Genomic DNA, 18535 nt, shown 5'->3' on the forward strand with positions numbered 1-18535 from the left:
GAAAGTACTATTTAATATTTTAAAGTATTCATAATTTGCAGCATTACCATCGCTGCGAGTTTCCATTATTTAGTTTTCTTTGCATTTACTTCTAAACCAGGGTGTTTACTAATAACTGAAATATTGGAAACATTGGAAACCTGCAAAAAAAAAAAAAAAAAAGGCTCAAAATTCCCGCTCCTGTACTTCAACGGAGCTTCCTACAATGGAAGTTATGGCAGGGCTATTACCAAGACACATGGTATTCACATCAAGGGCAATCGATGATGGTTCCATAGTTTTTTCTAAGGTAGGTGAGACGTCAAAATCGGACATATATAGACGGATCAACCTTCTGTAGTGATTTGCCACTACAGAAGGCAACACAACTTTGCCAATGTTGTTTCACAGGATGCAGCATTCGTAGTGGCCCCGTGTGGTATGAAATCCACCATTACAATTCCTGTCTTATCCCAGAATATAGCCACTAGTACCTTTTTTGCAACTTGAATTTCTTCGTTGGTGGTAAATTGGTATGTTTTCATCTCATGGAGCCCCCTTTGTTTCAAGTACGTAGCGATACGCCCAAGACTCATCACCTGTAATGACACATTTCGAAAAACATGTGCTTCTTTAAAGTACGGCGTTAGATGGTACAGACATGTCATTATTCACTGTCCCTTATGAACGTCTGTGAAGTTCTTTGGTACCCACTGAGGACTCATTTTACGAAATTTCACTGTCTGGCTCTACATCATGCTGTTAGTATAGACGTCCTGCATGCAAATCTGCAAGGTCTACACGGCCCTCTTCAAAGAATCTGCACTACCTGGAGATGTTGCTATGGTCCATATAGCCTTCCTTATACACAGTCCATTTTCCTGTTAATTTCACTCAGATTTTGTCTTTTTGTCCAAATAATAAAAATTACACCTCTTTACTCTTCACAAGTAGAGAGTGAAACACATGCTCAATAGTCCACGCTTCTACCGCTAGATATACCTAATTGAATAATTGTCGACAATTTCTAAGTACTTATCTTTCAATTTTCACATCTCAGATCAGTATAATATAGCGTGAAAAAATTGTATGGTAAAGTTATTTCTAGTTTCTAGTACTACAGAAATAAATTGGAAATGAAACTTTACTGAAAGGTAAACAATATGGAGCAATTCGTTTTTCTATCGTGGTTCTTTTACAAAGAAACAAAGTAGAATCCCAACTCATAAATTAATCCAGTAAATTTATAGGATTATTGCAAAAGCTACAATTTCTATGTATTAAGTATAAGTTTAAAATATTCTCTACAAACTTCTTAAAACTACTGTGTTCGAAATTTCATCATCTCAGATTCAGTGTTAAGCTTTCAACAATGTACAAAAGGCATTACAAGAATTCTTCACCATGAAACACGTATAAAATTCTAAATAAAAAGTACACGTAACTTACCTGCTTCGTATTCACTTATCCTCTCTAATTTTCGTAATTTGTGTAATTCATCTTCTACAATAACAGTTATGTCATTCCAATAATCAAGATTCTTGCCCCTTTCTAATTCTTTATAAACCTGAAATAATAAAATTTCATAAGTTATTTTAAAATGACATACATCTGTGTGTATTATATATATATATATATATATATATATATATATATATATATATATATATATACAGGGGTTGGACAAAAAAATCTAAAACGTTTGCAAAAGTGTGAAAATCATACCTAGTATGGTGTGGGGCCTCCTTTTGCGTCCAAAACAACTTGGATCCGACGTGGAATGGACGTATACAGCTCCTGAATCGTGGTGTGTGGAATTTTGTACCATTGTTCCTCCAAAACATACTCCAGTTCCTTAAGGGATGCTGGTGGAGGGTAATGAGACCGAACACGCCTTTCTAACTCAGACCACAATGGCTCAATGATGTTCAGAGCTGGTTATTGTGGGACCCAGGGGAGGTGTGATAGCTCCTGGTCAAGCTCCTCAAACTATGATTTCACCATTTTTGCAGCGTGACAGGGTGCCAAATTATCTTGGTAGATGCCATCACCATCAGGGAACAATACTTGGGCCATGGATAGAACCTGGTCCCCCAAAATGGTCTCATACGCCTTAGCATTCATCATTCCATGCAGGGCTATGATGGGACCTGCAGAAAACCACGATATCACTGCCCATACTGTAACAGAACCGCCCCCATGCTTTACAGTTGAGAGCAGACAGTCTGATCATAGGCCTGCGACGGTGTTCTCCATACGTAAACACGACCGGTTGTTGGAAACAAGGTGAAGGTCGATTCATCGGACCACATTACGTGTTTCCACTGCTCATGAGTCCACGCCTTGTGGTCCTTGAACCACTGGATACGCCTCTTCGCATTTACTGCTGTGACCAGGAGTTTGGCGATAGCGGCCCTGCCATGAATTTTCATTTTATGAAGTTCCCGTCGCACTGTTTTCGATGAAACCGGGTTCTGTAGGCCGGAATTGAGTTCAGTGGTCTTCTTTTTACCTGCTGCAATCCGTTTTAATGCCCTCCGGTCCCTGACAGGATTGTCTTTCAACCACTGTTGTGATTTGCAGACGTCGTTTGCCCATGAATTGTGTACGCCCTCGTGACATTGGACATAGTGTCTTTCGATACCCCCACAATGTTCGCCACTGTTGCCACTGAAGCTCCAAACAGATGGGCACCAACGATCATGCCTCTTTGGAAGTCTGTCAGGTCACCCATCTTACTGCACCACTTTCACACCACGACACTTACAGGTGAACTGGTTACTTCTGACGCAAGAGGAACGTCCATATGACACATTGAAAACAAAAAACGATCTGCAACCGCAACACGTGTTGTACAGTGGAGAGCCAAACTTATGTGTCCTGTATGAAGTGTTTTTAGATTTTTTGTCTTCCCCTTGTACAAATACATATATATATATATATATATATATATATATATATATATATATATATATATATATATATATATATATATATAAAATTACTTCTTTCCCCCTTCGAAACTGGAATAGTTCAGAATATGGAAAACAATATACTGAATTTAATTATCGCGATTTACTGAGCTTCATAGTATGGAGGCAGTTTTCCATTATGTTAATTATTTACTTGATATAGTAAAACATTGTTATAATTAAAATTACATGGGGGGGGGGGAATCTGCAATTCTTACTACAAGTTAAATTTTAATAAATATGTGCAATAATATCCAGCAGCCACAAGCTCTATGAATATACAGAAATCATTAAAAAGGATACATAAGCACGAAGAATAGATGAACAGTCAACACAGAACATCCATACACTTGAATGTACAGGTAGTTCTACGCTATAAAACTACAGATCATCTAGACAACAAATAGCAAAGAATGTTCTTAAATACTCTCGTCTTCACAAATGGAGAGGAAATTACATAAAAAAATTGAGTCATATGATCCTAATACTCCTGTTGCACGATACCAAAGCATCAAAATGTATCATTCGCATTTTCGGATTCGAAAAAAAAAAAAGAAAAAAAGAAAAAGAACGAAAAGAAAGTTGCAAGCCGTTCTTGATGGAAGACTTCCTTGACATGGCTTTTGAAACGAGAGAGAGAATCAAATGTAGAACATGATAAATGAGAACATTACAGGAAGTTGTTCGAATTCGAAAACCACATGACTTTCACTCAAATTACAACCGTTATTGTTGATACAGTATTATACCCTTGAGGCTGACAGCACTTCTGTCTGTTAAGTTGTACGGAGGAAATGATTACTGGAATATATTCTTGCATATGAAGAAAAAAAAAACTTGAGTGTTTGCCCTTACTTTTTTTGAATGGCGGCCCCGCGAACTTACCTATAAATCTTTAAAATTTTATAACTTGTGAATGAATCAAGATAAAAACATCGCCTCTGCGCCAGATTATTGAAAATAAATGCAGATTATACGTAACTATAAATAAATTATGTATTTGCTTTTCGTGTATAAAAACGGAGTCGATAACGTAATATTTACACTTAACTACAAAAAAACATGAAAACTAACAGAGATATAAAGAAAGATCCAAAATTAAGCATGAAAGCCTAATACAAAAGCTTCAATATGCACCGACTCGTGACTTGATGAGAATGCGAAAATTACGTTGACGAAAAATTGTCTATTATCATTTGACACAGTTTTTGCACACGGAAAGAAAATACACAGTTCATTTAAATATAATTTGACATTTATTTCCAGTTATTTAAAGCAAACGGGTGTTTTCATATTAACCCATTCACTAATTATAAAATTTTAAAGATTTATAGGTAATTTCGCGCGGCCGCCATTATTAAAAAGTGGAGAGGGAGCAAACACTTTTTTCCTACAACATACGCAAGAATATATTCCAGCAATCATTTCCTCCGTCGACTGCCGTGACAACGACTTGCACACAAAAGGGCTGTCAGCTGCTGGATTATTAACTCCTCTATTTATTTTCATTACCAGATTTCTATCATCAGCTCTAGCTTCATACCTTTATATACCAAGATAGCCACCAACGTGGGCAGTATTCAAGTCCGTTGAATCTTCTCAATGCTTTACTAGTATTTCTTTTAACGAACACGTACAATACTTTCAATAAGTCACAAGGCGTAATACCTGTCATTGGTTAACAGCACAGCACTCAAAAAGGATGAACATTTCAGCACTACTTCACATGTATCTGCTTCATAGCCTCATGAAGACGGAAGTAAAAAGTAGTGGGCACACGATACATTTGGTTGAATGATGATTCTTAGAAGGAATAAAAAAAAATGAACAGGATTTTAGGATTTTAGATTTCTGGGCTTTCGGCATCTAAGGCCATTTAGCCCGTCACGTGTGAGGTATGATGTCCCTTGGCGAGCACAGTATCCGGGGCAAGGGAAGGAAGGAAGCAGCCTGGGACCTATAAGTTAGATACTACTCCGGCATTTGCCTGGTGTGAACGAAAACCCAGGAAAACCTCATTCAGGATGGCTGGCCTGAAACACCTTTTTACACTTTCTCGACCGAGTACCCCCACCGGGAATCGAACGAAAAAACGAGCAGTACTCCGAAAGAAAAAAGGAACATATGTATACATGTTGATGATCTACCTTAACTCTACATGACATGACTATACCTCGGAACGATAATATGACATATTCTATGGAAAAGAAGGATATACAGAATCAATTTTCAGAGAAATACGGTAGAGCTTTATTCGGTAGAGCATTGAAGTGAATATTATCTACTTCACACTACGCAGAAACATGAAATTACCAAAGATTAATACGTGGTGTCACGGAAAACGAATTCTAAATGAGTAGGATTCAGAGCCAACGTTTAAGCCTGTTTTAAATTATCATCACCGACAAACTGAATGTGTGTCTTCAATCAGTATTAATTATGGAACTATCAATATCTTGGATTTTCCCGGAAAGCTACTGATTTTTTTTTCCGGAAAGCTACTGATTTTTTTTTTCTTTCTTCCGTAAACCTTTCGTTCCTTTACGTGTTTTATCCTGTGCTGGCCTATTTTCACTCCACACGTGGTGAATAATGACAACAGTTACATTATGAAGTTTCATGAGCCTACTACCTTCTTGCTCTTCAACTATATGCGGCATGAAAAACGAATTATTAAGTCTTCCTCAAGGCTGCATTACTTTCCCTCCAGATGAAGTACACACTTTCAAGTTACCAACTATCTACCAAAACTAATCGGGCACCATCGTAAATGTTTGTCTGGGATCTTAGCTGGTGGTGCCTCCTCCTGTTGTTATAAGAGCAACCACTCTCTGAGGTAGGCTCCCTACTAAGTTCTAAAGGCCATCGTCTGGAATGTCCCGCCATTTTCTTTGCAAAATATCAGAAACGTGAGCAATGGAAGTCACGTGCATCTACGAGACCTTACCCCTGGTCCAACTGGTTCCAACAGTGACCGACGGTCTCACGGTCAGTCATTTACAATTTCATGTTTTTCAGGGTTTTTCTTTCTCTACTGATCAGAATTTTCGGTCACCTGGGACGTTCGTCATTTTTATAACGTCTCTCCACTTAAGCATGATAAATGCAGATCATTTGGACCTGTTTCACTCAGCGGGTATTTTCCTCATGAACAATTCTCTGATGTGGCATCTTACGGTTATACTCTTATCGAAGGCTGACAACTTTGGCCAATGCACGGTTTCTTTCACAACTAGTTCTCTTATTCACACGATTTAGATCATATAAGGGCCACACGAGTGAAATAACTTTCTGTAATGGGGTGCTCAACTACTTATTGGTAGATAGTGTATTATTACCGTTTCAGATGACCTAATGCTTTGCTCTAGGACTCTAAAGACGTCTAAATAATACTACTAATTTCTCTTTATCAAATGATGAAAGTAATTATTATTTTTATGGATGCTAAATAAATTTCATCCGCTAACAGACAGTCCGGACAATCGAATGAATAGATAGTAAGAAGCGGCTCATAAATGACATAGGAGTGTTTGTTATACATTTGGAAGTTAAATAACAGAATAAGAGAAAGAAGCCATCGATTGATGCCTTTTCTTCAAATGTATTGATACCAGAAATTTATTCCCCATCAGTTCTTACGATATACTTTTATATTTTCTTGTAAGCAAATATTTTACTTCTTAAGGCGCGTATCTCTTTTATTTTTAAAGCAAGTGGTAAACGTTAAAAATCGGTTCTAGGAATAACAACGGGACTATTAAATGAAAACTTTCGGATGAAGCAAGTCACGTAGAAGTACTGCTTTAAAATTATCGATTATCGACTGAAAACTATCGGTAATCCAATACCACTATCAATAGTTAAAAAATATTCCACAGGACTAATCACTAGTAAATACAGAAGTTATTACCTTAATATCTTCGATGAGGTCTTCCAAATCTTTTACAGTCAATCCATTCAAATAAGTATACGGTTCATGCATTTCCACTGCATCTACCTCTTCTTCTGTGCTTATATATTTGGCAAGCAAGTCGATCGGTTTAGCTGAAATCAAAGAGGCCAAATATTAGCACTCACTCACTTAATGTATCGGAAACCAACACACAAGCAATGTTTCTACACTGTTTTTTTTAAAAAATAATCAGTAGTACCACATGTCAACTTTCTGAATTCGGCAAAGTCGGTTCAAGACTAATGATATAATTTTGCTATATAAAGCAAACAGTTTCTAGTAGTGAATAAAAGGGATCCCTAGACTTCGAAGAAACGTAGCTGCATAAATATAGCAGGGAAAAATATCGATAAAGACCACAGCAAAATTAAATACAACATTTCACTATCACGATAGCCGCATTAAGGTTAAAATTGACCTATTAGCGAAAATTATTTTGCACATTTCGAGAGATAAGTCGCTCACATTAATATTTTTGATTAGGAGTTGCCAAAAACAAATTGGGTTTGGATAATAAAGGTCAAGTAAACATAATTTGTAAAGCAAAATAAACGTTGGGAATCAAACAAGAAATGAAATCTTTTGAGTTTTACGTCCCACGGTTATGCCGGTTAGGCTAAAGGAGACGGTGATGATGAATAATGAATGAAATGGTGGAATGAAGAAAGTGGGAGGAAACGGGAGAACCCCGAGAAAACCCACGGTGTTTGTCCACCACAAAGTTTACTTGGCGGGGGCTGGGATGGAACCCGGGACCCCAAGCACCAGAGGTGAACGCTCTAGTGCATCAAACAGGTTACATGGACTGTGGTGAATATGAGTAGGAAAGGTAAAAATGCAAGTTTCGAGCAGCGGCAACTGGTGATCTATCATCATGCAAAAGAGCGTAAATACGCTGAAATATTACGCATGCCCAAGGGTACCGTTGGAGACATTGTCAGAAGGTATAAGAATGAAGATAGAATAGAATCCATATCACAAATTGGACAGCCCAGGAAATTATCAAATAGTGACGAATGTGTTATTCTTCGCATAATTAAGACCAACCTCAGGCCAAGTGCAGTGAATATTGCGGCATCCCTAAACTTCGAATTAGGCAAGAACGTTAGCACAGAAACAGTCCGCAGAGTGTTCAGAAATTCCGGGTTTCATGGTAGGGTACCAAGAAAGAAACTGTACGTAAGTAAAGTCAATAGAAGAAAACTATTTTATTTCGCACGAGAATATGTGGCTAAGTTGGCAGACTGATGGGAGAATGTCTTACTCGTGGACGAAAGTAAATTTGAGGTGTTTGGTTCAGCTGGACAGCAATGTGTGTAGAGGAAGAAAAATGAACAGTTAAAAAGTAGAAATCTGATGCCGTCATTGAAACATGGTGGGGAGTGTATGTCGGCCATTGATGTTGGGGAACTTGTGTTTATAGATAGTCAAATGGATCACCATGCATATTTCCGCATTCTTGGCGGAAACATGCTGAAAATGTGTAGAACAGCTTCAGATTAAAGACACGTTTAAGTTTTACCAAGACAATGATCGCAAGCGCACAGCAGCGACAATACGTTTGTGGCTTCTGTATAACTGTCCGAAAGTACTTCCAACTCCTCCTCAGTCACCGGACTTAAACCCAATCGAACATCTGTGGGGAATTTTGGATAAGAACGTTCGACGCACACCAATCACCTCCAAGGTAGAATTACAACGACGACTGGGAAGAGTGGGCGAAACTTACTGACAAAGATACCAAGTACCTTGTGCGAAGTGTACCAAGGCGTCTGCGGGTTGTGCTTAGGCGAAAAGGATATCCTACCAAATATTGATGGAGAGAAATCGAATATTAATGAGAGGTTCCAACTGGTAGCAAAAATATAAACAGAGTTTCTTTTGTGTTTAATCATTTAGTTTTACAAAGGAAATGTTCAGTTTATTATGTACGTAGTATCGGTTCTTGTTTACCATAGAAATGATTTGTTTTTGTTTGATTATCTGTGACATTGAAGTCAATAAACGCTGCGTTACGCACTGACCGAATATTAATGTGAGCAACTGTATATCAGAATAGAATTTTCTTTATGATTTTACTGGGAAAAAGATTCCTGCCTTCCTAGACATGAGAAATTAGAGAAAAAAAAATATATACATGCATACATACATATATATATATATATATCGGGCGTTTCAAAACAACACCGATAACGTTTGGGAGGTGCTTCCTGACACCAAGATAAGACGAAAAATATAGACTAACCTGGGTGCACAAATGCTTTCTTTCGGAGTTATAGATTGCCGAAAACATGCAAAAATGAATTTTAAAGGCTTATAGCCCTAAAACTATGGGACCTACTATAGTCGGGTCAAAACTTTATTTAGAAACTAGTATGTGCTCTATCCAAATATCCATGTTTCAGAATCCTGTGGTACTTACGCAACAATTTTTATGGAGGCAGTTTAGCTACAGGCATATAATTTGAAGTACTCATTAATTTGAAGTAGAAGCTTATTACTATCGAAAAATAATACTATTAATTGGTTACAAAAGATACGTCACCAGCGGCAACGGAAAATAACTACCGCAAAAGGAAAATAATTGTGCAATCTGACTAAATAAATAAATAAAAAAAAAAAAAAAAAAACATGTAAGACAAAATTGACTACAATGTTCAATTACCTATCTAGGCACTCTCACATCTTAGTGGGTACTCTATAGCTGTGTAAGAAAGTCAAATTGTTATATAAAATTGAATCAATGCTGTTAAGAAATAATATAATTCTTTTCTTTCCAAATACTATTTTATTGTGACAGTCGAAATTCATTAAAATCAGTAAATTCTGCTTTTGCTATTTCATAACAGACGTTACAAAATTATTAGTTCATAGATTTTCAAACGGGAAAAAATAAATGAGATTTTTAACCATGACAATTTTCAAATTTAAAATTGTTGCAAAATAATGTAGTCGAAACACAGAACAGTTATGTCTTTTGATACAACATTCAAAATTCATCAAATTTACGTATTACTCAATTGCACTAATAATCATGTGAGCAAGAAGAAAAATTTATGCTAATTATAGGTACAGATTTACTTTGCAGTGGCCATTAAATTATTAACTACATGTTTCATACATATCTTTGAGAAAATTGACCTACGTTAGGTTAAGTTATAATTCTTTTATTCAATAAATTATTCACTTTTCTCGTACATTGAAAAAATTAACTACATTCTTATTTTACGAAGAAATTCTTCAATTATTCTTATTGCTTTCACAAATACAATTATATCAATAAAATAATCGTAGGCCACATATCTTGCAAAGTTCATATTTTACCGGTAATCAGAAATAGAAAGAAATGTTATTATTGAAGAATTGTTCTGCTATTTTAGATTTGATCAGGAAAAACAGTAAGCAAAAGAGAACTGCGATTTGAAACCATAAGAAATGATAGACTGTACGTATTTGCTGAATCATTAACATTTCAGATAATTTGGAATACGATACTGATTTGAAATAAAAAGACATGCAAAAATCAACTAGTAAATGCACATCCTCTGAAGATATATTTTACAGAAAATTTTGAAATAATCAAGATATCTCTGTTTCACATTACTTATTAGGTTAGTTTAACTAATAGACAACATACTGCAAAATTCGTACTACAGAATTAATCGGATGTACTATTACGAAGTATGCAGGTAACTGGTATTAGGTTTGAAAGCGGGAGGCTGTAAATTTCCTTACAAGAGCATTATGTTCATTACGTAAATATCAGGAAAAATTACTGTAAATGTATTTTTCATATTTGAAGAAAAGTATACTGTCAACACCACCAATAATTATCAACCATTAAAATGCAATCAAGTAACTTCTTAATATCAGTGCTTACATTGTTCTACTCTTACCGCTAAAGACGGATTATGCATAGAATACTCAGCCACTTAGTTTTTCTCATTACAATGTGCAAATACTCAAATATTAAGCAATAACTTATGCCTAACAGAAAGAAACACTTCTTTAACACGTTCATATATTTATTTATATAGAAGTCGAAGCTAAAATTGAAAAATTTCCATTCTTCCATATACCGTTAAAACTTAAGTGTCCGATCCATTTAAAATCTGCTAAAATAATCCGTAATCCTAAACGCAATATTTACTAATTCTGATACTAAAGGGGCTACAACTGTATAAACAAGGGAACCCCCACCGCAACATATGGAATATAGTAAAATAAATAATTTCATATTTCATTTAATTCGAGAGGCTGATTTAGCTGTTATAAATAAAAACTAGTTATGAAATTATACAAATAATTCTTTCAGGAGAGGGAAAATTGATTAGTCTGCAAAAAAATTGGTAAATTAAATCTAAATGAATTCGAATTGATTGTATTCCTTCTTCTGCCATGGTATTGAATCACATGACGTCACCATAACATAGGAAATAAATAAATAATTATTTTAAATGATATAAAAGTAAATAGTAAAAACAATTGTGAGAAAACGAATGTCAATGAGGTTAGCCACAAACTACCTCTATAAAAATTGTTACGGAAGTACATGGATATTTGGATAGAGCACATACTAGTTCCTAAATAAAATTTTAACCGGACTACGATAGGTCTCATAGTATTGGAGCTATGGGACCTCCCAAACGTTGTCGGTGTTGTTTTGAAACACCCTGTATATACCGGTATATATATATATATATATATATATATATATATATATATATATATATATATATATATATAACTAGTATTACGCATAAATATGCATCCAATAGCTTCCATAGACAAATTCTTTTTCTGAGATTATCTACAAGTTTAAGAATAAAGTAGTGTATGTTTGTTTCGTTTCTATTTGACTTCTAATCAATATTAACTAAACATATGGTTTAGAGAGGCAGAATTTTCATCCCTGTCCCAAATAAATCCTACAAGTATCCAACATTGTATTAGCCTTCCATCTTATTCTCAGGTATGAACAGATCTCTTCCTCCGAGGCTTTTCAACTAACACACTGTGCACCCCTTACATATTTTCCATTTTAATGATGTATCTCGAATCTTAAGACGTCTCGATTTCATTATTCACAATATACGAATATTGTTGACGAGCGCATATCGTAAAATCCGCCGTTCCGAACTTTCTCCATTGATCCGTCTGCCTGTTTATTTTCTGAACCAAGTATTTTCTCGAAATTTACTTCAAAAACTTGTGGCAATTCATGTGGGTTACGTTTCGTTCAGCACCGAGGCTATTTGAGGCGTAGGCCTACAGCTTAACATGCAATCCAAACCACATGAGCTTCCACCGGAAATCGAATCTGGATCTCTTGAGCTTACAGTGCGTACGCTGACAATACAGCCATTAAGGAGCTCAATTATAGAGTACAACAGCTTTTCGCGATCAAACTAGCTTTATTTTGGCGTTAATTTGTTGTTACTTGTTATACCTATGCCTAGGTCCCGAGTTCGGGCGCATTTTTTTTTTCCAAGGGATTTCCAGGGCTCGCTCTAATTTATTGACAACTATTACTACTTGACATATAGCAGTTCAGATTACTATTATTTAAAATGCATTCTCCTAACTCTTTCACATCTCCTTTTCGTACATTCTGTACCTTTCTAATACATTAAAATACAAGCGTTACATACATCGATTCGTTTCCATCGGAATAACTTGCAAATAGCGTCATCTGTCAAACTGGAAAATGAAATGAAATCTTTCAGTTTTACGTCCCACGGTTATGCCGGTTAGGCTAAAGGAGACGGTGATTATGAGAAATGAATGAAATGGTGGAATGAAGAAAGTGGGAGGATCTGTCAAACTGGGTTTCACACAATAACAAAACTGTATGCACACATGTATCAGTCTCTCAGCTATTGTGTAGCAGAGTAAAGACGTAGTGAGCAAAATGATGGCGAAAAAAAAATCGCTTTTGAGAAGGGTAATTTATAGCTCTTTCCAGTGCAAACTTTAGTATTTCCCACACAGTAGAACACTAACGGAACAATGGCTTTGTGGTAGTACGCGCCACTGTAGGGTTGTGCACAGCAGCATCTTCCTCAATTCACATGTCTTATTCCCAGTTTACACAAGCATAATACCAGTATCGTGTTGCGACATCTATCGTGTGGAAAAGCTCGAGGATAAAGCTTCAAGTAACACGGCCAAAGCATCGCTGGTCTTCTACCAACGTACGGCAACTGCGTGATATCCGTGCTATTCCATTCGAAAATATTTCCGTCAAAAATCCAGATGGCAGTCTCATGATTAATTGTATTTTTGAATTTCTCACACGGCATTTTACATCAAGCAGGAGTGGGACAATATAACGTTGGTACAGCTGCAACAAAGTCTACTGCGATGTTCAATGGTCTACACCGGCAGCCATAATATAGAATATGATCTATGGTGGTCAAGTGAAATCTCTTAAGCAACAACTTCAAATTGTTCAGATGGAAACGGATCATCCTCTGTTGTACTTTTACACAAACTCAATCCACATATTAGAAGTATAAAGAGCACTCAAATACACTCCAGGGTTAGCAAAAACCATGGTTTTTATTGAAAAAACCAAAAAATCCGGTTTTTTTGGTTTAAACTAGGTTTTTTAATTTAAATAATTTGCTTAATATAAACAGAAATAAGTTTGCTTCGCCTTGGTGTTATTATGCAACAACCAGGTTATGTTGGAAAGCGTCACGTAAGTTTAAAGCGGATTCCAAACTGCTTCTCAGCTTACATCCGAGAGAAATTGTCCTGCATTTTGAACTCGAAACCGTGACTAATTGGCCATAAATACGATAAGTATGCCGACTCACTCACGAAGGACTCCTGATAAAAACACGTCGTACTGATCTTTACATACTTGTTAATGTCATTTCAGAAGGGGAAAAAGATGAACACTTGCATAAGTGAAACCATTATACAGAATTGCGTATGGACAATTTCAAAATACTACACAGTACAGAAGAACTAATTTAGTCCAAGTTAGTTCACTACGACTTCTACTAGTCCAAGTTAAACAAATACAATGACTTGATTTGCATATCAGTAAGAAAAGTGAATAAAGATACGAATTATCTGAGTCCACTTTGGCTCTGACCCATTTATACATAAATAGATACCAAAGGTACTTCTGATATCAATAAATGTCTCACGCGGGGTTTGTATGACCCCTCCCCCCCAAAAGAGTAGAGCATTTCGATGTATTTTATCAATAGTAAACATTATTAAAACGAAACAATATTTAGAAATTTTCTTTGATTGCAGTTGCATAACAATAATAACAAACTATTAAAAAGTCCCAACAGAAACATTCATAAACTTATATTTAAAAAAAAAAGTTGCTTTTGTAGTATAATCTCTTTGAGTAATGAATGGGGAATTTAGGTCTGAAAATAATACAAATAATATACGGGAGTAAAACGTGATAACCCACAAATGTGTGTTCATCAAGATTTTACGAATGCTTACATTTTTACGAACATTTTTCGGGTTTTGGTTTAAACCATGGTTTAAACCAGCCAACCCTGACATAAACGTACACTAATATTTATCTTCACGTTGCGTAATACTTTTACTAGAACGTTGACATTTGTAGATACGGAAGGAACAACTTATAACGCAAGAATATTTATGAAACTTTATTTTATAAAAAAAGAAAGAAAGAAACTCATAGGAGAGTTTAAAAATTACAGAACAAAATAAAAAATGAAATCTTTGAGTTTTACGTCCCACGGTTATGCCGGTTAGGCTAAAGAAGACGGTGATGATGAGTAATAAATGAAATTGTGGAATGAAGAAAGTGGGAGGAAACGGGAGAACCCCGAGGAAACCCAAGCACACGGTGTTTGTCCACCACAAAGTTCACTTGGCGGGGGCTGAGATCGAACCCGGGACCCCTAGCACCACAGGTGAACGCTCTACCACTGAGCCACCGCGGCCCCTCAGAACAAAATAATTTCGTAAGGTATCAGCTCTTGGAAAATAATAAATGCCGGATTTTCCGAACGCGTAGGAACCCTTAAGAAAAGCTGAAGTTTTAAACAAACTAACTAAAACTACCAAAAAAGAATAAAAATTTCAGTCCAGTGTGGGCTCACGTACACGCATTAAAATCTGTTAACTTGGTTCAGTTATGTGGAATCTGCAATTCCTCATACGACATGATTACCAATTGCTCTTTAATTTGAGTATCCTGCGCTTCTTAAAATTTGATTCTCTCTTGGAATTTCATTCTTATGCTCCTAAAATTAAATTCATCTCTGTATCTTGGCCACATAAAATGACATATTATAAAATCTGCATATATTGAAAAGAGTCCTTATATTACCACTGGATTGTGTGGGAGTGTATCATTCGTTCTCAGCACCGAGATTATGTACGGTGTATAACGAAATACTTTGGATAGAGTAATAATTACCTGTACCTTGGGCAGAAAGTGCTCATACATGTGCACTATACTTAGTAAAATGTTAATTTCATATTAACAAAAGAAGAATGTTTTTAAGATATGTAAATTATTATTATGGGATAGTTGTTGCTATGTACATGTTTATGGATACCTAGTCAGCAAGTTTGTGTGCTTGACAGTTTTAAGGAAAAGATATTATAAAGTATATCAACTAATAAACCATTTTTAGCACCGTTCATAGACGTTATCATTCTTATTAAAAAGGTGAGATTAATAGTATATAATTATTGAAGCTAATTTTTACATGCAAAGAAATACTACCACTCGAAATTTGTATATCTTACTTAGCCGAACCAGGTTAACGACTATCCAGTGATAAGTCGTTTGTAAAAATTTTGGTTTACCTCACCCGGGATATACTGTAAATTCTCATCCCGAAGCATAGTAGGAGTGAATTTACTTTTTTAGTTAATGAATACAAATTTGACCGTATTGAGAAGTGGTAGAATAATTGTAAGAAAAATGGTCAACGAAACAACGGAGCATGAATCAAATAATAGTGACAACGGTGAAACTAGTGTAACACCAGGATTGACATCGGAAGACCGAATCTTGTTAGCTTTACAGCGACAATTGATTCAGATGTCTACCGAGATAAAGCAGACCATAGAACAGAACTCCGAAAAATCCAATAAGCAATACGACGAATTAAAGCAGACGATAGAACATAACTCTGAAGAATTAAGTAGACGAATCGAACAGAAGTCTGATGAATCTAACAAGCAATATGAAGAATTAAGTAGACGAATGGAACAGAAGTTCGACGAATCTAACAGGCAATATGAAGAATTAAGTAGACGGATAGAACAGAAGTCAGATGAAACGAGACAGACAATTGTCCAGGTGGTGAATGACATATCCTCACAGTTCGAGGAAAAGTTAAAAAGAATATCCGATGATTGTCAGGAGAAGCACAATCACCAAAACCAAGAAATCAGTGCTGTAAAAAAGGATTTAGAAGTGATAGAATCTTCCGTTCAACAGCAAAAGATCCAGATCATCAACAATTCTAACAACATACGTGTAAATACGCAATTGTTAGCTACTATACAGGAAGAGATTAGAACGCTACAGGTTAAGGACAACACATACCGTAATAACTTGGGTAGTGATCGCTTGGAGTTTCCCCACTCACCAGTGATGAACTCACCTTCGCCGGGGTCTGATGAGGATATTATATTGGACGAAATACATCCGAAGAGTACAGATGGGCGAAACATAGATGGTGTAACAACACATCACGTAATGGATAGGAACTATCACTCAACAAGTACACGGAATGATAAAAGGAAGGTAAAATTAAGTGTTAAGATGAGTGAAATACGAGCTATGAGTAAATTCAGTGGTAAGTGTAACGAGAATGCTACTTCTTTCTTAGAGAAATTCCAGGATGAGTGCAATATTATGTGTATAGATAGATCACAATATATGAAATTAATCCCTCATGTATTACTCCCACCTTGTTCATTATGGTTTAAAGCAGTACGTGATCACATCAGTACTTATGAAGAATTCAAAGCGGCACTAATCGCAAATTATGAAAATGACTTTTTGCTGGCAAATAGAGATGCCACCATTAGAAATCAACACTTCAATCCTCGATTGCATAAATCTGTTGTAGAGTTTGTTGTAAATACATACAACGAATTAAAGGTCGTTAATCCATTGCAATCGGAATCGAGAATAATAGCATCGATTCGAAATTTGCTTCCATTTAAGTTACAACAGATCTTATTTTCCACCCAGTGTATGAGTTTCAACCATTTATTAATGCTTGTCCAATGCTATGAAACTCAATACCATGCTATGAATCAACAAGCCGGAATGGGTAAAAATAAGAATAATTCAGATCATTTTGTGCCTGTTCGGAATTTGAATATCCGAAGTGTGAATAATACGAAACCTAACCTAAGCCGAATATATTCTAGCAATCAAAACGCGCAAAATAGGCAAAGTTATGTAGGGAATCCGCCTAACTTAACTAATCATGGTAATCATGATGTCAGATCACCCAACAGCAGTAGATATAAAAACAATCGAAGTACTGAGCGAAATTACAGGAATACAACGAACTACGTGGATAGACGTAATTGGAGATCAAGAGATGGCATTTCATATCAAAATCAGAATCACGACGCAATACATGTACAAAATAGTACGGAACCTAATCATGATTGCGCAGTACAATGTACTTTATTAGAATCGTATGCAAGTACAAACGTAACCTGATTACCGTTAATGAAATTAGGTTAAATTCATATCAGTTATAGATTCTTGTGAATTTTTATTTTTAAGTTTATGTGTTAATATCAATAACGAAAACGATTCTTATAAATACTTGAAGTGCTTAAATAGAGTTTTAGGTAGACTGGAAAGTTAATTTTCAAACGATTTTTATTCTTTCTTGTTAATATGAAGAATTATAATTTAATTCATAAATGATTAAAAGCAAAGATTATTTATATTAGATTGATTTGTGTTGAAAACTTAATTGTCAAAGATTATGTTAAGAATAAGATCCATTCTATAAAACTAATTATTCAACGACTATCTTGAATGAGATTCTTCTATGTTTTGATACCTTAGGAATTCAATGTTTATTTTAAAACATCTAACTTATTTATTATATAATGCGCCCTGACTATTTGTAACTCATGTTTGTCCCTTACGATTTTTGAATTCGCACCCTTCAACGATTAATTAAATGAGCGACGATATTTTTAATAAGAAAATATAATAATAATATAGTGAATAATAATGAAATAAATATAATTATTGTAATAAAAAAGATAAGTATTGATGAAGTGTAAGATTTGTTAAAAATATATATATGTGAAATGTAATGAAGAGATATACGAGGTGCGATCAAAATGTGATGGACATATGCAATGTAAGAACACTATTGTAAACGGACCAGTGGTTCTTGAAGATAAAAGCCAAGCTCACTCATGACTTTTATATTCAGTCCATTTGTCGGGCGACATTTTATATAACGAAATACTTTGGATAGAGTAATAATTACCTGTACCTTGGGCAGAAAGTGCTCATACATGTGCACTATACTTAGTAAAATGTTAATTTCATATTAACAAAAGAAGAATGTTTTTAAGATATGTAAATTATTATTATGGGATAGTTGTTGCTATGTACATGTTT

At 35.4% G+C, this 18535-nt stretch overlaps 1 protein-coding gene across 1 annotated transcript in view; it reads right to left on the minus strand.

Annotated features, from left to right (window-relative positions):
* Window positions 1-18535, minus strand: part of cactin (cactin, spliceosome C complex subunit) — a 56865-nt gene that overhangs the window by 18805 nt on the left and 19525 nt on the right. Inside the window, 2 exon segments of the mRNA XM_081747070.1 lie at window positions 1429-1546; window positions 6862-6995. Coding sequence (XP_081603196.1) covers window positions 1429-1546; window positions 6862-6995 — 252 coding nt within the window.

This window comes from Thermobia domestica, chromosome 2, assembly GCF_964235325.1.
Source record: "Thermobia domestica chromosome 2, izTheDome1.hap1.1, whole genome shotgun sequence".
Taxonomy (NCBI): domain Eukaryota; kingdom Metazoa; phylum Arthropoda; class Insecta; order Zygentoma; family Lepismatidae; genus Thermobia; species Thermobia domestica.